Source organism: Podarcis gaigeae (genome assembly GCF_964106915.1).
Source record: "Podarcis gaigeae genome assembly, chromosome: 15".
In the NCBI taxonomy this organism is placed as follows: Eukaryota; Metazoa; Chordata; class Lepidosauria; order Squamata; family Lacertidae; genus Podarcis; species Podarcis gaigeae.
Genome location: NC_139692.1, coordinates 42098228 through 42116756, shown reverse-complemented (window position 1 = coordinate 42116756; position 18529 = coordinate 42098228). Strand labels below are relative to the sequence as shown.

Below are 18529 nucleotides of genomic sequence, written 5' to 3'. Positions count from 1 at the left end.
AAATACAAAACCAACCCCACCCCCTGAATCAGGCGACCGCGCTTGCTCGCGAATCACTTCTGTGTGGGCGGCTTTGCGCGTGAGGTGGAGTCTGGGAAGAAAGACAAGGCCCCTGAATATGAAGGCTCGGCGGGCGCTGCACTTCGTGTTCAAAGTGGGCGACCGAGCCGAGACCGCGCGCTTCTACCGGGATGTACTGGGCATGCGCGTAAGTGGGGGCGCGAGACGGTGGGCGGTTAGGAAGCGGCCTTGGCAGTTTGGGGGGAGGGCTTTTTGAGGCAGGGATGACGTCACGGCTACGGGTGCCCCAGGGTCCCAAGCTACGCGGGAACGAGTTGGTTTGGTTTTCCAGCGTCTTCCCCTAGAGCGGCTAGTTAATTACGGCGGCCTCTTTGGCCCAATCTTTCTTACAGAGGCGGCGTTTGTTTTCGTCAACGTTTGTCGCTCCTGATTACGCAGCAGAGCGGCGCACTTAGTTTTTCAGGAATGCATTGATTTTTTGCAAGTAACAAATTTCAGGAAAAAATCTATGTGTCTCTCTGTATATCTATATAGATAGAGTCACATGTTGCGTTTAAGATCACGTTGGAATAATAATAATAATAATAATAATAATAATAATAATAAATAATAATAATTTATTTATACCCCGCCCATCTGGCTGAGTTTCCCCAGCCACTCTGGGCGGCTCCCAACTGAGTGTTAAAAACAATACAGCATTAAATATTAAAAACTTCCCTAAACAGGGCTGCCTTCAGATGTCTTTTAAAAGATAAGATAGCTGCTTATGTCCTTGATATCTGATGGGAGGGCGTTCCACAGGGCGGGCGCCTTGTGTTAAAATGCAATATTAAAAACAATTTTAAAAATAAAGTGTCCCCAAACCATGCACATCAAAAGTGTCAAAAGCCTTCTTGTTTGTGCCTGAACGTTAACTTTTTTTAAAAAAACAAACAGGTTCTAAGGCATGAAGAATTTGAAGAAGGCTGCAAGGCCACTTGTAACGGGTAGGTCGTCTTCATTTTGGTTGTTTCTCATCAAAGCGGACATTTCCCTTGACACTCCTGAGCAGGTCTAGGCAAACTCGGCCCTCCAGATGTTTTGGGGCTACAGCTCCCATCATCCCTAGCTAACGGGACCAGTGGTCAGAGATGATGGGAGTTGTAATCCCAAAACATCTGGAGGGCCAAGTTTGCCTATGCCTGCTCTTGAGTGTTTGGAGGCAGTAGCCCCAAAGGGGTGGAGAGCTCTGAGGCAGGTGCTGCTGCCTGGCAACGCAAGTTTCTTCAGCCAATAGTGCCCACAAAATAAATGCTCCCTCGCTTCCCATTGGCTGACCTTCTGTGACATCATGGGATGGGTACAACAATTCTGTGTATAGTTCCGGTGTCTGCATAGAATGCCTTAGGACACTAGGGACATGGGTGGCGCTGTGGGTTAAACCACAGAGCCTAGGACATGCCGATCAGAAGGTCGGCGATTTGAATCCCGGCGATGGAGTGAGCTCCCGTTGCTCGGTCCACGCTCCTGCCAACCTAGCAGTTCGAAAGCACGTCAAAGTGCAAGTAGATAAATAGGTACCGCTCTGGCGGGAAGGTAAATGGTGTTTCCGTGCGCTCTCTGGTTCACCAGAAGTGGCTTTGTCATGCTGGCCACATGACCTGGAAGCTGTACGCCAGCTCCCTCGGCCAGTAAAGCGAGATGAGTGCCGCAACCCCAGAGTTGGTCACGACTGGACCTAATGGTCAGGGGTCCCTTTACCTATGTCGCATGCCGGTGTCTGGGTAGACTGCTACCCTTCAAATGAGTGCAGCATTGGGTGGAGAGGAGTTTTGTGCCATTGATGAGAGCAGAAGACTGGGAAGCTAGAATAGAATAGAAAAAGCTGCCTTAATCTGACCTGGCATGTCTGCCCATCAAGCCCTTTATTGCCCTCTCTGACTGGCAGTGGCTTTCCAGAGTTTCAGGCAAGAGTCTTGCTTAGCCCTACCCAGAGATTGAACCTGGGACCGTCTCATGCAAGGCATGTTCTCTGCCATTACATTGGCATCTTGAGTGAGCTGAAGTACCCCAGAAGAGAGGGAGATGCAGGAATTCCCCCCCCCCCCGAGTTATTGCAATACAAATAAAAGGCCGCTGTGTTTCTAGCCCCTATGACGGCAAGTGGAGTAAAACGATGGTGGGCTACGGTCCAGAAGACAATCACTTCGTCGCGGAGCTAACCTACAATTACGGAATCGGAGATTACCGCCTCTGCAACGATTTCCTGGTAGGCACCGCTTCATTCAGTTGATAAGTGAGGAGGTTTGCAAAGTACGTTGGTTCTGGGATCGCTAAGGCTTAGTTTCGGCTCAAAAGAACAGGTGAAATGAACAAAGCACTGAGTAGGCCCTGGGAGTGCGGTGGGCCACATTTCTCATTCTAGAAAAGGTAAAAAGCTCTGCAGTTGCTGTTGGGGGACTTTGGAGTTTGCATAGCAAAGGGACTAGATCAGTGAGCTTTCGTGGACTGTGTGTTCTGAGGCTTGGAGTCTTCGATTGTGGTAGGGTTAGGTGTACTGCAGGGGTTAGGAAACCTTTGGCCCTCCTGATGCTGCTAAACTACAAGTCCCATCAGCACCAGCAAGCATGTCCAATGGGCACAGAGGATGGGAGCTGTACTTAAGTAAGATATTGCTCAATGCCCTCCATCAGGATGGTTTTAATCTGTTCTTAGTCAATTTTTATTTTAACTTTTGGAAAGTCTTAAATTATTGTTAATTTTTCTTATTGATGATTTTATTCTTTCTGTAAAGTGCTGTGAGGGTTTTTCTTTTACAAGCAAGCAGTGTATAAGTTTTATGAAATGAAAAAAATTGTAAAGAAAAATGGTCTTGTCAAGAGAGGCTGGTCAGAAAGCGAGACCTCTGAAGCTTATCCAATAGCTTGGGCACTTTCAGAAACTTCAGAGGTCAAAAATGGCAGGCAGGTGTTATTTTTTTTATACTGCTACAACTTCTACATTTATATCCCACTTTTACTCCAAGGAGCTCAAGGCGGTGAGCATGTTTTCCCCCTCCTCCTCTTGCCATTTTATTGCAAACACAACCCTGTGAGGCAGGTTAGGCTGAGAAAGAGCAATTGGCCCCAGGTCATCCAGGGCTGTGATTCTGGGGTTATTTTCGTCTTATTATTTTCTTCTTCTTCTTGCCATGCCAGGGGATGACTATTGTGTCCAGCCAGGCTGTGAGCAATGCCAAAAAGCTGCAGTGGCCCCTCAAAGAGACCTCAGCAGGCATCTACGAAACAGAAGCCCCAGGAGGCTACAAGTTCTGCCTGGAAGACAAAACGTCATCAAAGGAAGGTAAAGAGAGGGTGCCATATGATGCTCTGTAGTTAGGATGACAGTGGATTCATCTGCCCGTGGGGATTCAGCCTTCTGAAAAAATTATTTTCCTTCAAGCTTATGCAGGCAGTTGAGAATGCCCCTTTCCACAATTGCTAACTGATTTCTGATTTTAATTATTCGATACGGCTTCCATCGTGTTGGTTTTATGTGCAATTGCTGCAAACTGCTCAGATTTTTAAAAATAATGAATCAGCAGTACAGGCAACCCCCCACTGACGCGCGTTCAATATGTGTGCAACTGTGCATACGCTCATCGTGCCGAACCCCCGGAAGTGACCTAAAAATGTCACAAAAAGGAGCAGAAGGCAGCTTGATAGGGGTGGAACCGGGTCGGAATAGGGTGTTTGCAGGCTTTTAAAAAGGTGTTTCAACTATACGCTGTTTCACTGATGCGTGCGGTGCCCAGAACATAACCCCTGCCTAAATGCGGGTGGGTGAGAGGCGTTGCCTGTATATAACCAGTTTTTATAAAGAATAACAATAAAGTTGGGGAGAGGAACTACCAGCCACCAGTCCGGAATTTCTTGCAATCCTCAATCCTGTGCCTAAAGCCCACCCATTCCTGAAGCTCTTCCGTTCTTCCAGATCCTGTGCTGAAGGTTACTTTGGCCGTGTCCAGCCTGCAGAAATCTGTGGACTACTGGTCCAAGTTCCTGGGCATGAAGCTGTACGAGAAGGATGAAGACAAACAGAAGGCTCTGCTCGGCTATGGAGATAACCAGGTGAGGCTGAAGGGGCAGCAGGCAGCTGAGGGGATCCTCAGGGCGTCTTCCAGGTATGTGTGGCAGAGACAGGGCCGCCATTCCAGCTTCTGCAGTGGTTGGGCGTCTTTGGCCCTCAGTACCCAGGCGCTGTGGTCTAAACCTGAAGGAGTGTCTCCTCCGCCATAATTCTGCCTGGACACTGAGGTCCAGCACCGAGGGTCTTCTGGCGGTTCCTTCGCTGCGAGAAGCCAAGTTACAAGGAACCAGACAGAGGGCCTTCTTGGTAGTGGCACCTGCCCTGTGGAACGCCCTCCCACCAGATGTCAAACAGAAAAATAACTACCAAACTTTTAGAAGACATCTGAAGGCAGCCCTGTTTAGGGAAGCTTTTAATGTTTAATAGGTTATTGTATTTTAGTGTTTTGTTGGAAGCCGCCCAGAGTGGCTGGGGAAACCCAGCTAGATGGGCAGGGTATAAATAATAAATTATTATTATTATTATTATTATTATTATTATTATTATTATTATTATTATTATAAACCACTGAGCCTCTTGGGCTTGCTGATAGGAAGAACGGCAGTTTGAATCCCCGCGACGGGGTGAGCTCCCATTGCTCGGTCCCTGCTCCTGCCAACCTAGCAGTTCGAAAGCATGTCAAAGTGCAAGTAGATAAACAGGTACCGCTCTGGCGGGAAGGTAAACGGTGTTTCCATGCGCTGCTCTGGTTCACCAGAAGCGGCTTAGTCATGCTGGCCACATGACCCGGAAGCTGTACACCGGCTCCCTTGGCCAGTAAAGCGAGATGAGCGCCGCAACCCCAGAGTCATCCGCAACTGGACCTAATGGTCAGGGGTCCCTTTACCTTATCCAGCACTGTTAGCAAACTATACAGTTCCCAGGATTCCATTGGGGAAGTCATGTGCTTTAAATGGATGGCATGGATGTTACCGCTCTCTTCGCAAGCCCCACTTCTGCTGTTGCTGCTGCTGCTGAGGCACCAGTCTACGTTGCAAACCCAGTGGCCTGATTTCCTTTTATTTCCCCCTTCCAGTGTAAGCTGGAGTTGCAGGGCATCGGTCAAGCCGTGGACCACGGAGCAGCCTTTGGGAGGATCGCCTTCTCCTGCCCCAAGGAAGAGGTCAGTGGGGATTGCTTACAAGGTTTGTCAGGGAGGGGCTGCTGCTCAAGTGGTAGATGGAAGGTCCCGGGTTCTGTTCCTGGCGGCATCTCCAGGTCGGGTTAGGAGGGACTCCTGCACGAAATCTTGCAGAGCCCCTGCCAGTCAGAGTAGAGAACACTGAGGTAGGCCCAGTAGACTGGGCCAGGGGTCAGGCAGCTTCTCATGTTCCTAATATTCCCAACAAGACAAAGGCAACTTTAGCTTGAAATAAATGCTTAGTGGGGAAATATCAAAAGCATGCGACACCTGTTCATAAATAAAAATGATGAATGGCTCCCAATATGTTCATTAAAGTCCTTCTTCATGCAGCACCTACTGAAGCTGTGGTGCTCACTCTTGCAGTGGCAGGTATGGCTTCAAAAGAGGATTGGGCAATTTCATGGAGGAAAAGGCTGCCAATGTTTACTAGTCACAATGACTCTGCTCTGCCTCCCAGTGCTTCTGAATGCCAGTTCCTAGAAACCACAAGAAGAGAGAGTTTCTCTTGTGCTCGGGTCCCACTTGCAGAATCCCCACAGGCGCCTCTGGGAGGTTGCTGGGCTAGAGGGCCCACTGCCCCTTCTTCTTACAGTCTTTTTTTTTATTCATTTCCCTTTTTCATTCATTCTATCCATCTCATATTCATAACATTTACTACGCGTTCCTCCCTCCCTCCCCTCCTGGGCTTCCCCCCACTTCTGATTTGTTTCTCCTTTCACCCACTTTGCTACCTCCTAAAAGAAAAAAACTACTAATAACGTATTTATACAATAACATCAAACCTAAAAATAAGAATGAATATACCCTATTATTTCTCTATCTAATACTAATAATGCGAATGTTTATTTCAATCTCTTCTTACAGTCTTAATTCAGCTAGTTCTTGACTACTGTAAATGGATTCATTTGGCTTATTTATTTATTTGATGACATTTGGATCCCAACTTTCCTCCAAGGAGCACAAGGCGGTGTCCATACTTCCCCACCCCATTTTATCCCCACAGTAACCCTGCCAGGTAGGTTAGGCTGAGAGACAGGGACTGTCCCAAGGTCACCCAAGGAGCTTTGCGGTCAAGTGAGGATTTGGACCCTGATCTCCCAGCTCTCAGTCTCACACTCTAACCACTACACCTTAAACACAACTGGAAGGGATTCTTCAAAAACTATTTGACATCCGCGTTCTAGATTTCTTTCATTAAAGGTGCTCAAAGATTTTCTAAAATGAGAAATGAGCTTCCTCTTTTGTTACCTCGCTCAAAATGGACGCATTCGTACTCTGCTGATTTTCCCTTCCCCGTTTTGTTTGTCCTCCCCAGTTGCCTGGCATCGAAGCCTTGATGAAGAAGGAAGGCCAGAAGATCTTGACCCCCCTCGTGAGCCTGGACACACCTGGGAAAGCAACGGTTCAAGTGGTCATCCTGGCGGATCCTGTGAGTGCAGCTTCAAAACAGCTTTTGTGTAGGTCAGGAACGAGGGCTCTGTGGCCAGGCGTCATTGGACTCCAACTCCCATCAGCCCCGGCTGCAGCAGGGCCAGTGGTCAGGGGTGCTGGGAGTTGTAGTCCATCAGCACCTGGAGGGCCACAGGGTCCCCTATCCCTGATCTCACAAAGCAGCATTCCCTACTTGTGTGCAAGAGATGAAGGAATGCCTCTGTTTAGCAGAGGGAGTCCTTCCTGAGAGAGGAGAATGTCTCTTGGAGCAATGATTGACAAAAGCTGTAGATCTCCAAATGTAAGACTTCCGACTCCTATCATCTCTGTGGGTTCCTGTATATGCAGTGCATGTGGAGGGGAAATTTTAACACATCGCAGAGTTCCAAAAAAATAAACCAGAGGCAATTTCACCCAGCAGAGCTTTACTGCTACTGAAGGCAAATGAGCACAATGGTCACTGATCCAATACATGCAGGATTGGCACAGGCCATAAGGAATCCAGTTACAGCAGTCTTATCTTAACCATAACTTATAATAAGACTAAACCTTAACACTATAGCATACAGAACACCACACCAGAACACACACAGAGAAAAGAGAGTGTGAAACAGAACCCAGACTCCTCCTGGCCTGACTATTATAGTCAGCATGACCTTGACAGAAAGGATAAGGAACCAGTTTAAACCAGCTGTACTCAGCTTCCCAGAAGGAATAACCCAAACACCAGAAACCACTTGCCTGTTTCTTTCATGTAGAAAGAAACCTTCCAGAACACTCTTGAACTAAGCAGAAGAGGAAAGACCTCTACATATCAGATCAATTACCTTCTGTACTAAGAAATGCAAACTGACAGTATATCCCCCAAATAATTGCCAGCTCCCTTGAGTAGTGACTGCGGCCGCCGTGGCAAATGTCGCTTCCCTTCAGGTGACCCCTTTGCTGTTCCTGCTCTTCCACCTGCTTTAGGACGGCCACGAAATCTGCTTCGTCGGGGATGAGGCTTTCAGAGAGCTTTCCAAGGTGGACCCAAACGGTGGGAAACTCTTAGACGAGGTGAGACTCCCCCTTTCAACGTTTATTCGAAATTAAAGGTGATCCAAGGGCTCCGCTTTTCTCCACCGTGATGTGGCTCACGGCTTTTCTCTTCTCTCCTGCAGGCGATGGCGGCCGACAAGAGCCACGAATGGTTTGCCAAACGTAACACCCCAAAGCCTTCCGCTTAGCCCGGGTGGGGAATCGTCTGGTTGGCAGGGTCTTTTGTGGGGACCTGGGAAAGGAGGCCGTCGGCCATACTTTCTGTGCACATGGATGATTATTGCTGCTATCGCTTGGAACTCCTTCTCTTTTAATTAAATTAATTGCCGTTTCCTTCCTTCCTCTCTTGAATCTGTTCCTTTCTTGTGTGTGCATGGAGCGGGGGGGGGGGCTCTTGGTTGCGACGGATGCAGCCTGCAAAGGTGTGATGATTCGCCAAAGCAAAACGCCGCTGCATGTCACGGCCCTGTCCAGTGTTTCCAAGGCACACACCCCTTTGAGAACTTTTCTGTCCGACTCAGCCAGCAAAATATAAATAAATATAAATATTCTATCCTACTATACGTTCCTGCTTTCTAAAAGGACAGGCCCTCTTCCCCCAAATTGTCGGGACCGTACCACTCTATCTTGCAAAATGTGCGTGTATGTTTTTAAGTGCCGCATTTTTACTAAATTCTCTGCACCTAGAAATTCTAGCAGACCGTTGCCGGCAAACAAATGTCAGAGCCCCTGCCTCGCATGCAGAAGCTCCCACAATTTGATCCTCAGCACCTCCAGGTTACAGGGATTAGTTAGTGGCAGGTGATGAGGAAAGAGCTGCCTGAAATATGGGCGGCAGCTGCCAGTCAGAGCAGGCAGCAGTGGCCTTGATGGAGAAAGTGTCTGACCTATAGAAGGCTGCTCCCTAAGCTGCTTAAGCACGTCAGGAAAAGGTTTAAGGAGCAGGTTTGGTGCTCCTTTTTAGGCCGCCACCCCCACGGCGGTACAGTCCTCCAACCCTAGCAGGGCTGTACCACAAAACAGCCTGGTGCACCGCTCCCAATTTGAAACGACAAAATACTGCAAGGTGATGCTGGAGAGCTTCTCAAGGGGCCCTTTATTGCCTTAACTGCCAGAGAACGTTGGGGCGGAAGATGGCTGAAGCGACCTGGAAGCCGGGTCCCGCGCAGCCCTCTCCGCAGTCATCTGCTGTCCTTCTTTTCCAGCTCCTCCACCCTGGTGATGTGGACCTCCTCAGCGGCTTCCTCCTCCGAAAGGTCTCGGTGGTCGCTCCCTGCCTCCCTTGTCGCTTTGGATTTTAGGTCGTGGCTGGCCAGGCAGGGGGCAGCCCTCTTGTGCAGCAGATCCATGACGGAGACGGACCCTTTCACTTGCGAGACCAGGCCAGTGGCTTTCTCAAGCTCAGCCTGTGACATGTTGTCATGAGTGCGCCTTCCTTCTGACCTGTGCACAGGGCCTTTCTCGAGATCAGGAGCGAGTCATGCTTGAAAGGACTGTCCCTGGTGTTCCAAACAGAGGGCAGGAAAAGAAGCCTATTATTGTTGTTACTGTTGTTACTGTTATTATTAATTAGTATTAAGGTGAGCATCACCTTACCCCATACAGCGGTACCTCGGGTTAAGTACTTAATTCGTTCTGGAGGTCTGTTCTTTACCTGAAACTGTTCTTAACCTGAAGCACCACTTTAGCTAATGGTGCCTCCTGCTGCCACTGCGCTGCCAGAGCCCGATTTCTGTTCTCATCCTGAAGCAAAGTTCTTAACCTGAAGCACTATTTCTGGGTTAGCGGAGTCTGTAATCTGAAGCATATGTAACCTGAGGTACCACTGTACAGTGGTACCACTAGATACGAACGGGATCCGTTCCAGATCCCCGTTCGCATCCAGAAGCAAACGTAACTAACGATGGCACGTCTGCACGCACGTCGCTTTTCGCCGCTTCTGCGCATGCGTATGACGTCATTTTTGAATGTCTGCGCATGTGCAAGCGGCGAAACCCGGAAGCGCTCCATTACTTCCGGGTTGCCGCTGAGCACAACTCGAACGCGCTCAACTCGAAGCGTATTCAACCTGAGGTATGACTGTATATGCCCTCTTGGCTGTTTCGATCTGCAGAACTGGCCCTGTGACGGGTACCACATAACGGCCATTTGTAAGAGCTCAAGCTGTTAGTGTGGCAGCACTTACACTTTGGAACTCCCCGCCTATTGATACGAGGCGGGCGTATTCACCGTACTCTTTCCGGCGCTTGCTAAAAACATTTTTGTTTAGACAAGCCTAGCCAGATATTTGGAATGCTGATGTGTGTTCAGTTTGTTGCGAAATGTTTTGAATGTTTTAATTATTTTACTTGTAATCTTATTCTTTTTGTAAACTGCTTTGGGGATTTCTACAACCAAGTGGGATATACATTCTATGGAATAATAATAATAATAATAATAATAAAATTATTATTATTATTATTATTATTATTATTATTAACAACCTGCCCTTCACTCTTAACGGCCCAGGGTTACAGTAATTAAAACACAATATTAAAGATAGTTTAAGACAACTTAAAAATCACAGCCACGAGGTTGTTCTAATATGATGACAATAACAGTGTATGTTTTGCTCAGAGCAATATTACAGAGCAGTGATGAATTGCGGGAGGACCTTTCATGGATTTAAAAATGCATTGCCCATAATTATCTTCCAACACAGCACCCCTGTAAGGTGGCTGAGTTCCAGAGCGGTAAAAGGCCCCCTCGCTTCAGATTCCCAGAGCTGTTGCCATATTTCAAAAAGTGAAAATCTGGACAGAAAAGCTGTTGAGCCTTTTTTCTTTTCTTTTTGCAATGCCTGGAAGAAATTGGTAGCCTACAGAGATATACGCTTGTCTGGATGCTGTTGGCTCAGACTCGCATCAGCCCCAACCAGCATAGCTGATGGTCCTAGACTACAAGAGGCGAACAACGGGAGGGGGAAACCCTGTGCCTTCCAGCTGTGCCACTACAACTCCCATGAGCCCCAACTAAAATGGCCAGTAGTGAGGGATGATGGGCGTTGTAGTCTATCAGCATCTGGAGACTCCCCACTCCTTTCATAGCTGTCAACTTTTCCCTTTTGTTGCGAGGAATCCTATTCGTAATAAGGGAATTTCCCTTTAACAAGCAGAAAAGTTGCCAGCTATCCGAAACTTTAGAGTTTCGGATCGGGACCGGGGCAGCCTGGGATTAAATCTCCACTCACCCCAAAATACAGCGGGGCGTTTTATAACCCGTATGCGTTTCATTTGCTTGCGCATGCTTCTGCAGTGCCACCAATAAAGACAGAAATGCACGAAAGCACTCTGCACATGCCCAGAGACGCGTCCCTGAAGCTATCCGCTGCCCAAGCCCAGGAGGCGATTTAAAAGATGGCAGGTGCGAAACGTCGAGAGCTGGAGGAGAATGTCTCCTGCCCCAATATTTCCAAACCCCGGCGCCCTGCTCGCTTTGCAAACGGGGAGCCCCGGCACTCGCTATTCCTAGTAAGGAAGGAGAAAGAGAAAGAGTCCCCCCAAAAAAACCTCTATTCAGGGGCTTTTTTTACCAGCCGGTGTAGGCGGGCAGCAGGATGGCTCGGCGGCCCCTGCGCCGTGCAGTGTTGCGCAGGAGCCTGCAGAGGTAGCTGTTCCGACGGCGCTTCTGCTTGCGCAGCCCCGTCTCGCTGGCTGCAAAGGGATCCGCCCAGGGACCGAGAGATCCGGGAGGAGGAGCCGGGATCCAGCGCGCCCGCGCGGTTGGAAACCGACTACTGTATTGCTGCGGCGGCGGCGGCGTGGCGCAATTTGGCGAGCCTGCCCGTGCGCCCCTCTCCAAAGCTTTGTGCCGTGCGCCCTGAGCGCACAATGGACGGCGCCGCCGCCGCCGTCTCCAACTGCGGAGCCCCGGAGGGCGCCGTCGCCCGAGCCGCTGCTGCCGCCGTCGAGGATCCCGGCGCGGGCAGGCGGCGGAGGAGCCCCGCTCTCGGCCATGCCGCCTTCCCCTCGCCTGCCGGAGCCGGGCTAGGAGGCAGCCCCGAAGCCATGGAGCTAGGTAGTTGGGTGGCTGCTGGCTTTCCTCTCTCGCTTCCAGCTACTCGGAGTAGACCCCTTTGGAATGAACGGGGCCCAGTTCGTTTCAGGGTGTTCTGCACTGAGTAGGACTTGGGTTTTCTTAAGCGGCTTTTCCTGCCAAGGAGCGCATTTCTAAGAAATCAGTCTTTTAGCGAGGGCAACACGCACACTTTTGAACTGGCTTCCTACTGTCCTCTTTTCAGAGCTTGGGGGGGAAAACATTTTAAGGAAGCCCAACCAGAAGTGTATTCAGTGGACGCTTGTTTTGTGTGCTTTAAGCTTATCGTCTATTTTAATACTCTTCTGGATATTTTAAATAGCTGCTTTTAACCTTACAATGTTATTGTTCTTTTTTGTGTGTGTGAACCGTTTTGAGGTGTGTGTGTGTCTGTCTGTCTGTCTGTCTGTCTGTACGTACGTACGTACACACACACACACACACACACACACACACACAGGTATAAACCATCAAGCAGTTTTATGAAACTCAGCCCTCCAGCTGTTTTTGGGACTACAATTCCCATCATCCCTGATCAATGGTCCTGTTAGCTAAGGATGATGGGAGTTGTAGTCCCAAAAAGTTGGAGGCTTAAGCAAAGCCAGGTGTCTGTCTCGCTCAGTCACTCCATCCCTGGAATATTATAAGACTGACTGCCTTATCTGCAGGGTTGTTGTGATTGTCCGCTAGATGATGACAAAGTAGGTGATGGTGGCTATTAAGAGAATTACTGTTACCATCCTTCTTTCCTTGTCTATCTGCTTTCTTGAAGAAACGATGGTGCCCTTCAGAGGGGAGAAGAACTTTGCACGTGTTCAAAAGCATTGATAAGTTCCTTCTTCTCTAAAGCAGACAGAACAACCCGGTTGGCTTTCAGAAGGCACTCTGCCTGAGCTCAAATGCTCCTTTCCCCCCTTTAGTTCCTTTTAAAATAAAATAAAATCTGCCACACTCTGCAGCAGGTGTGCTCAACGGCCTTATCTGTTTTCTTTATTTTATTGTGAAACACTTGTCTTCCACTTAACTGTAAGCAAAATCTCATAAGGCGTTTACCAAAGATAACCTCACCCCACATCAAAAATATACATTAAAACGATAGGTAGAAATAAAAAGTGTTTCTTAAAAAATTGAAAATATAATTTAAACTGGCTGTTAAGCTAAAACGAATTCAAATGTATGCCCAACCCCCGGAACACTCGCCTAAATGTAAATAGTTTTTGGCAGGTGGCGAAAAGAATGCAGCCAAGGCTCCTGTCTAACATCAAGAGGCAGGGAGTTCCAGAGTCTGGGTGCTGCCACTCTGAAAAATCTATTCCATACAAGTCCTGTTGACTAACACTGTTTGTCACAGAAGGGTCTTGGGTTCGAACCTCCACGCTTCCAGCTCAAAGGATCGTGGTGTAGGTGGGAAGGTCTCGGGCTCAGCAGCAGAGCGTCTTTCTGGCATGTAGAAAGTCCCAGGTTCATTCTCCAGCAACTCCAGATAGGGCTGGGAGTTTGCCTCTCCCTGTAGCCCTGGAGAGCGGCTGCCAATCAGTGTGGGCAGTACTGAGCTAGTTGGACCCAGTGGTGTGACCCTATATAAGGCAGCTTCCAATGTGTCTCTGCCAGGACCGAAAAGTGCTGCTGCCAGTCAGAGTGGGCCGTATAGGGCTGGATGGATAAATGCAGGTCTTTGCCTTCTCAGTATGCCTGTCTTTGCTCAAACAGGGCCGGTGACCATCTGCGGAGAACTGAGTGTGTTGCACGGGGGGTTCCTGCTGGCTTCCAGCATCTGCCACCCCAAACCGCTGTCGGAGTTGGCCAAGTCCGACTGGCCCCAAGTGGGGAAGCCCATCATCGACGCCCTGGAAGAGATCTGCACGTCCCATTCATCGTACCCGCCCGAGCCCGGCGCCTGGAAGCGGAAAGCCGCCGTGGTCCTCTGGTCCAAGATCCTCCTCTCGTCGCCCTCCGTCTCAGCCAACCAGAGATGGAAGGAAGATGTCTTCTTCTCTGCCAGCAACATGATCCCGGAGATCAACCACACGGTCCTCTTTGAGCTCTTCAAGGCTATCAACGCCCCGCGGCTGTTCGCCCAGCTTCTGCTGGTGTTGCCGGAACACGTCTGCCGGAAGGAGCTGGAGACCTTTGTGGGGTACGTGGCCAACGAGACTTCCCCGGCCGACGTCTCATTCTTCTTGGACGTTTGGTGGGAAATCCTGAGGCATCAGGAGGGACAGGAGGACAGGCTGATGCTCCTCTTCCGCTCGGTGTCCCACCAGTATCTCTTGGAGCCTGACGAGGTAGGGCAGCCCCCAAAGAGATTCAAGAGTGACGCCCCTTCTTTGCTAGGTTCCTCCGTGGCCGCTGGCGTCCTCCCGGTCTTGACCGAAGGGTTGAAGCTCATCAAGGAGAACGTCAACCCAGCCAGGATGAAATGCCACGCTCTCGCCAACCTGGCAGATGTGCTGTCCGTGTCGCTCGCGGCGCAGCGTGAGGCAGACTCGCTGCCGGTCCAGGCTTATTTGGAGAAGATCTCCTCCGTGGTAACACTCTGGAGCAGCGACTGCGATGGTCGATACAGCAAGCAGGAACTGAGTGAGCAGGTGAAAGAGGCGGAGAGGAGCATCAGCTTGCTGAACGCCGCGAGGCCGCCGGGCGAAGCGTTGCCCGTCGATGTGGGCTTCCTCCGGGCCCTGCTGGAGGAGTGGTCCCCCGCTCTGCAGGAGTTGCTCAACGACCCCCAGCAGATCTGCTACGAGAGCTACCGGCTCCTGGAGGCCCTGGCCTCTCTCAAGAAGAAGCTGGCGGACTGCTCCAAGCAGGAAGACCACAACAGAGATGCGGCACAGGAGATGTCGGCGCTCGGTGGCCTCATCGCAGGCTTCTTGAAGAAAGTGAGCCCTGAGCTGTGGGGCAAGAGCGCCGGTGGCGACCTCCTGCCATCGGTGGCCATGGTGGTCATCGAGAAAAAGATGGACAGGCACCAAGAGGTGTGCTCCCTTTTCGCTTCGGAGAAAAGCTGGGCGTTCACAGACGACTGGGTCGCTTGCCTCGTTCGGAACAAAGACCTGTTCCGGGAACCAGAGCTGGTCTCGAAATTGCTGGAGACATTGGCGTCTGCCGACCCCTCTGGGAAGCAGGAGCAGCAAGCCACGGTGGCGAGGGTCCTGCTGGACTGCTACATAGACCTCCCCTTGCCCGAAAAGAACAAAGTGATTTGGGGCGTTTTGGCTGCTTGGGGCAGGCGGGGCCTCTCTAAGGTGTCTCCGGCTTTCTCGGAGGGGTTCCAGGAGGACCTCAACGTGGCCTTCAACCAGATCATCCAGAGCGCCTCCGGAGAAGGCTTGAAGAAGGCCGTGGCTTCCGTGTCCCGGCTGGTCATCCTCAACCCGGAGGCCACCATCAAGAAAATGAGCAACTTAGCCGTGGCCAATCTGGGGACGCACCAGTTCTTGGCAGAGATCCTGTGTTCCTTCCCGGCTCTGAGCTTCCGGGAGACTCTGGACTCGGAGGAAGCGCCTGTCAGCCTGCTGCTGGGCTGCCTGAAAGAAGCCGTCTGGGACCGCCTCTCGTCGCCCAAGGAGAAGGAGCAGTTCCTGGAGTTCTTGGTTTATCTCTTGCAGCCGAGCGCAGCAAGGCCTCTCCTCTCTCCGGCAGAGGTGACGCAGGCCCTCGTCCTCCCTTTCCTGAAGGCAGGATCCCCTTGTGTCGAGCTGTGCCTGCAGATCCTCAACAAAGTCCTCAAAGTGCCACTGCCCGCCGAGGAGGGCAGCTGGCTCCACAGCTGCCACCCTTTCCCTCTCCTCTTCTGCCTCTGCAAGCTCCTCGACGGCTTTGCCCAGTACTGGCACGAGCCGCAAGACCAGCACTGCCTCTCCTTGGAAGCCAAGGACTTGGTGGCCGCCAACCTAGCTCAGCTTTGCGGCGCCCTCTTGGCGCAGAAGGACTCCCTGTCACCCGAGCTGTGGGCGCAGTCGGTGGCTTGGCTGCACAAGAAGGTGGCAGCCTTGGACTGGACCATCGGCCTCCGCCTGAAGAGCATCTACGGGGAGCACTTCAAGAACGAGGTCCCGGCCACGCTCTTTGAGGTCTGCAAGCTCCCGGAGGGCGAGTGGACGTCCTGCCCGCTCCCGAATTATGGCGCGGGCAGTGGCCTGCTGGCCTGGATGGAGTGCTGCTGTGTCTCTGCTGCCTTGCAGGAGGAGATGCTGGCGCTGCTCACGGTCAATGTGGACAACCCCGAGGAGGTCAACCTCTTCAGCAAAGGCTTCCTGGTGGCTCTTGTCCAGGTCTTCCCTTGGTGCACCCACAGTGAGTGGCGGAGGCTGGTTGGCGTGGTTCAGAGCCTTCTAGATCAAGAAGTGCTGTACGTGCCATATTCACTGGAGTACGTCCAGTTCCTGCCCTTGCTGAACTTCCGCCCGTTTGCCCACCACCTCCAGTTCTCGGTTCTTCTCCTGAGGGCCTTCCAGTTCCTCTGTGGCGCCAGCGGCTCCACCTGGCTGCCGGCAGAGGCGTGGAGGCACGTGGCCCGGCTGTACTGCCTCGCCGTGTCTGATCTGCTGGGTTCGGTCAAGGGCATTGCCCGGAATCAGTGGCAACCGGCTCAGGAGAAGAACAACGTGACGCGAGAGCTGTCCTTCGTCTACGTCCAGATCTTCTGCCACGCCCTCCACGTGGCCGCCATGCTGCCGGACGACGGCACGGGCGAGCCCCTCCTCCTCCTCTCCCTGGAGATCCTCTCGCAGTACGAGATGCTCTACGACGCCGACGAGGCTCTCGGCAGTGCCCTGAGGAAGGCCAACGAGAGGCACTTCCTGGAGTCCATCACGGAGAACGTCACCAACAAGGAGCTGCGAACGATGCTCCTCCAGAAGCTCCGGAAGCTGTGAAGCCGGCCGCGGTTCGAGAACTGGGAAGCGGGTTGCGCGGTCCGTACGGAGTTGAAGGTGCCTTCTGAACCTCAGGACCCTGGTTCGTTCTGCAGGCGTCTCTCCCCAAAGGAGCAGGGTGGGAGATTTGGAACCTCTATAATAAACCTTTTTATCACTTTGATGGTTTTCGCAACCGGCTAATCAGTATTTATTTGTGGGAATAGTTGTATGCTGCCATATACATAAATATACATATCCAAGTGGTTTACAGCAAGGAAAACGTGTATTGTAAAAGCACAAAAAAACCTTTAAAACGAGCACCAGCAAAGCTTTGTGGAAGTATGCACTCTTAATTACCTCCATAGTCCTGGTGGAATTGAATTTTTTTTTCAGCAGGTGCTTAAAAGTTGGCAGAGAAGGTACCTGGTGAGTCTCCAGTGGCAGAGAGTTCCACAGGACTGGGCCCATGGCACTGAAAGCTGCCGTAGCCGTTTTCAAATGAGACTCGCTGACTTGGGGGATGATCCACAACACTCCTTCAGATGACCTCCGTGGTCAAGATGGGATATAAGCATTTTTGCAATCCCTGTTTGTTGTTATTTTGTGATTATTGGAGTGTATCTCCTACTAAATTCAACTCAGACTCCTGAAACTGAAGCACTTAAGCTAGTCACATCCTTTAATTTCAGTGGGTTTACTCAGAGTAGGACGAATGTTGGATGCAGCTTGTCGTTACCAATTCATTTATCAATCGCCTTTTACATAGGTCTCAAGGTGATTTTATAGACTTAACACTGAGAGAACTGAGATGTTTTGAAATCTCTGGCTAGTATGCAACATTAACCATGTGCAGAGCAAACCTGCTGAAATTAATGGACTTGGCTTGACTTGGGCCCATTAATTTATCTGTTCTGTAACTCACTGCAAACCCTGCTGAGAGTTTTTGTGGCATGAGCTACTATTTCTGGGGCTTGGAGGAGAAACTTTCCGGCAGAACGCAGTCACCTGTTGGTGGTCTCTCCTGTAACAGCAAAACAATGGTTATCCTAAAATGGTTAGGCACCCAATATTCCCCTCTGCACAACATAATTTAACAGCTAAAGCCTCTGCAAGAAGCACAAAGGGTTTCACTGTATGACTTGTCCAGGCATTCTCTGCAAAAGTTGAGGCAGCGCAGAACCAAAGCATTGCCACAAAAAGTGATCAAAAAGAAAATGCCAATCTAAAATGCACATGGGCACTTAATTTGAAGGGTTCCTTGTATTTGCACTCTTAGTTGGGCCGGTTTTTTAAGGCTTGTCTTTCACCTCCCTAGCTCTAGGTTTTTAATCAGTTGTCCGTTACACCTGATTTTAGGGTTTTCCTAAATCCTTAACCAGCAGAGCTTCATGGTTCAAAAGGTAGGCCTTAGTTTGCCTACCCATGGTCAAGATCCAGTGATCCCCAGGCACGTATCTCCAGGTTGTGGAGACATCAGGCACCATCCTGGCCCCTAGGTATCTTCACTTGGTCAAAAAATGCGCCTGGCATATTTCGAGCACTGAACAAGTCAACAATTCAAATTTCTCAACAGGTTATCTTTTATTTGTAGGCTTGTAGTCTTGCAGGAGAAAACAGTGAATCCAGTGACAAAACCATTTAATATGGAGTCTCTCTTTTTTTCCTTCCTCACCCATTTTGGCAGGGTTGTGTCACAGTGAGAGGAGACTTGTCCAAAAGAGTTGCTTGACGCTGTCCCCTAAAGAGTAGTGTGTAAACGCTGCAAGTGGTTATAATGTTTTGGGCATCTCCTAGGCACTTGTTTGTGATCTTTTGGAGAACCCAAAACCCGTAGAATCCTCTGGTTATGAGGGACACAGTGAATACTTATTTACAG

The 18529-nt window shown here is 50.4% G+C and overlaps 2 protein-coding genes and 1 long non-coding RNA gene across 3 annotated transcripts; 2 read left to right on the top strand and 1 right to left on the bottom strand.

Annotated features, from left to right (window-relative positions):
- The first annotated feature begins 3 nt into the window (after positions 1-3).
- On the top strand, positions 4-8057 carry GLOD4 (glyoxalase domain containing 4). Its single transcript, XM_083715322.1, has 9 exons — positions 4-208; positions 958-1007; positions 2149-2269; positions 3198-3342; positions 3973-4109; positions 5144-5230; positions 6567-6680; positions 7652-7738; positions 7843-8057. Exons 1-9 carry the CDS (start codon positions 119-121, stop codon positions 7906-7908), a joined length of 897 nt encoding a protein of 298 aa, XP_083571448.1. The 5' UTR covers positions 4-118; the 3' UTR covers positions 7909-8057.
- Positions 8058-8797: 740 nt separating this feature from the next.
- Positions 8798-11421, bottom strand: LOC310832958. The gene is made up of 2 exons (XR_014558477.1): positions 11292-11421; positions 8798-9219 (listed from the first exon to the last, which is right to left on the bottom strand). It is a non-coding gene; the product is annotated as an uncharacterized lncRNA (long non-coding RNA).
- Positions 11422-11581: 160 nt separating this feature from the next.
- Positions 11582-16832, top strand: GEMIN4 (gem nuclear organelle associated protein 4). The gene is made up of 2 exons (XM_083715035.1): positions 11582-11776; positions 13505-16832. The coding sequence occupies exons 1-2, from the start codon at positions 11590-11592 to the stop codon at positions 16669-16671; spliced, it is 3354 nt and encodes a 1117-aa protein (XP_083571161.1). The 5' UTR covers positions 11582-11589; the 3' UTR covers positions 16672-16832.
- Positions 16833-18529: the final 1697 nt, after the last annotated feature.

Excerpts from the sequence above, each read along its gene's own strand:
- GLOD4 (XM_083715322.1), top strand. The coding sequence starts at position 119 with ATGAAGGCTCGGCGGGCGCTGCACTTCGTGTTCAAAGTGGGCGACCGA. Across the intron at positions 5,231-6,566 it reads TCTCCTGCCCCAAGGAAGAG|TTGCCTGGCATCGAAGCCTT; the intron begins GTCAGTGGGGAT and ends TGTCCTCCCCAG. Across the intron at positions 7,739-7,842 it reads GTGGGAAACTCTTAGACGAG|GCGATGGCGGCCGACAAGAG; the intron begins GTGAGACTCCCC and ends TCTCTCCTGCAG.
- GEMIN4 (XM_083715035.1), top strand. The coding sequence starts at position 11,590 with ATGGACGGCGCCGCCGCCGCCGTCTCCAACTGCGGAGCCCCGGAGGGC. Across the intron at positions 11,777-13,504 it reads CCCCGAAGCCATGGAGCTAG|GGCCGGTGACCATCTGCGGA; the intron begins GTAGTTGGGTGG and ends TTGCTCAAACAG.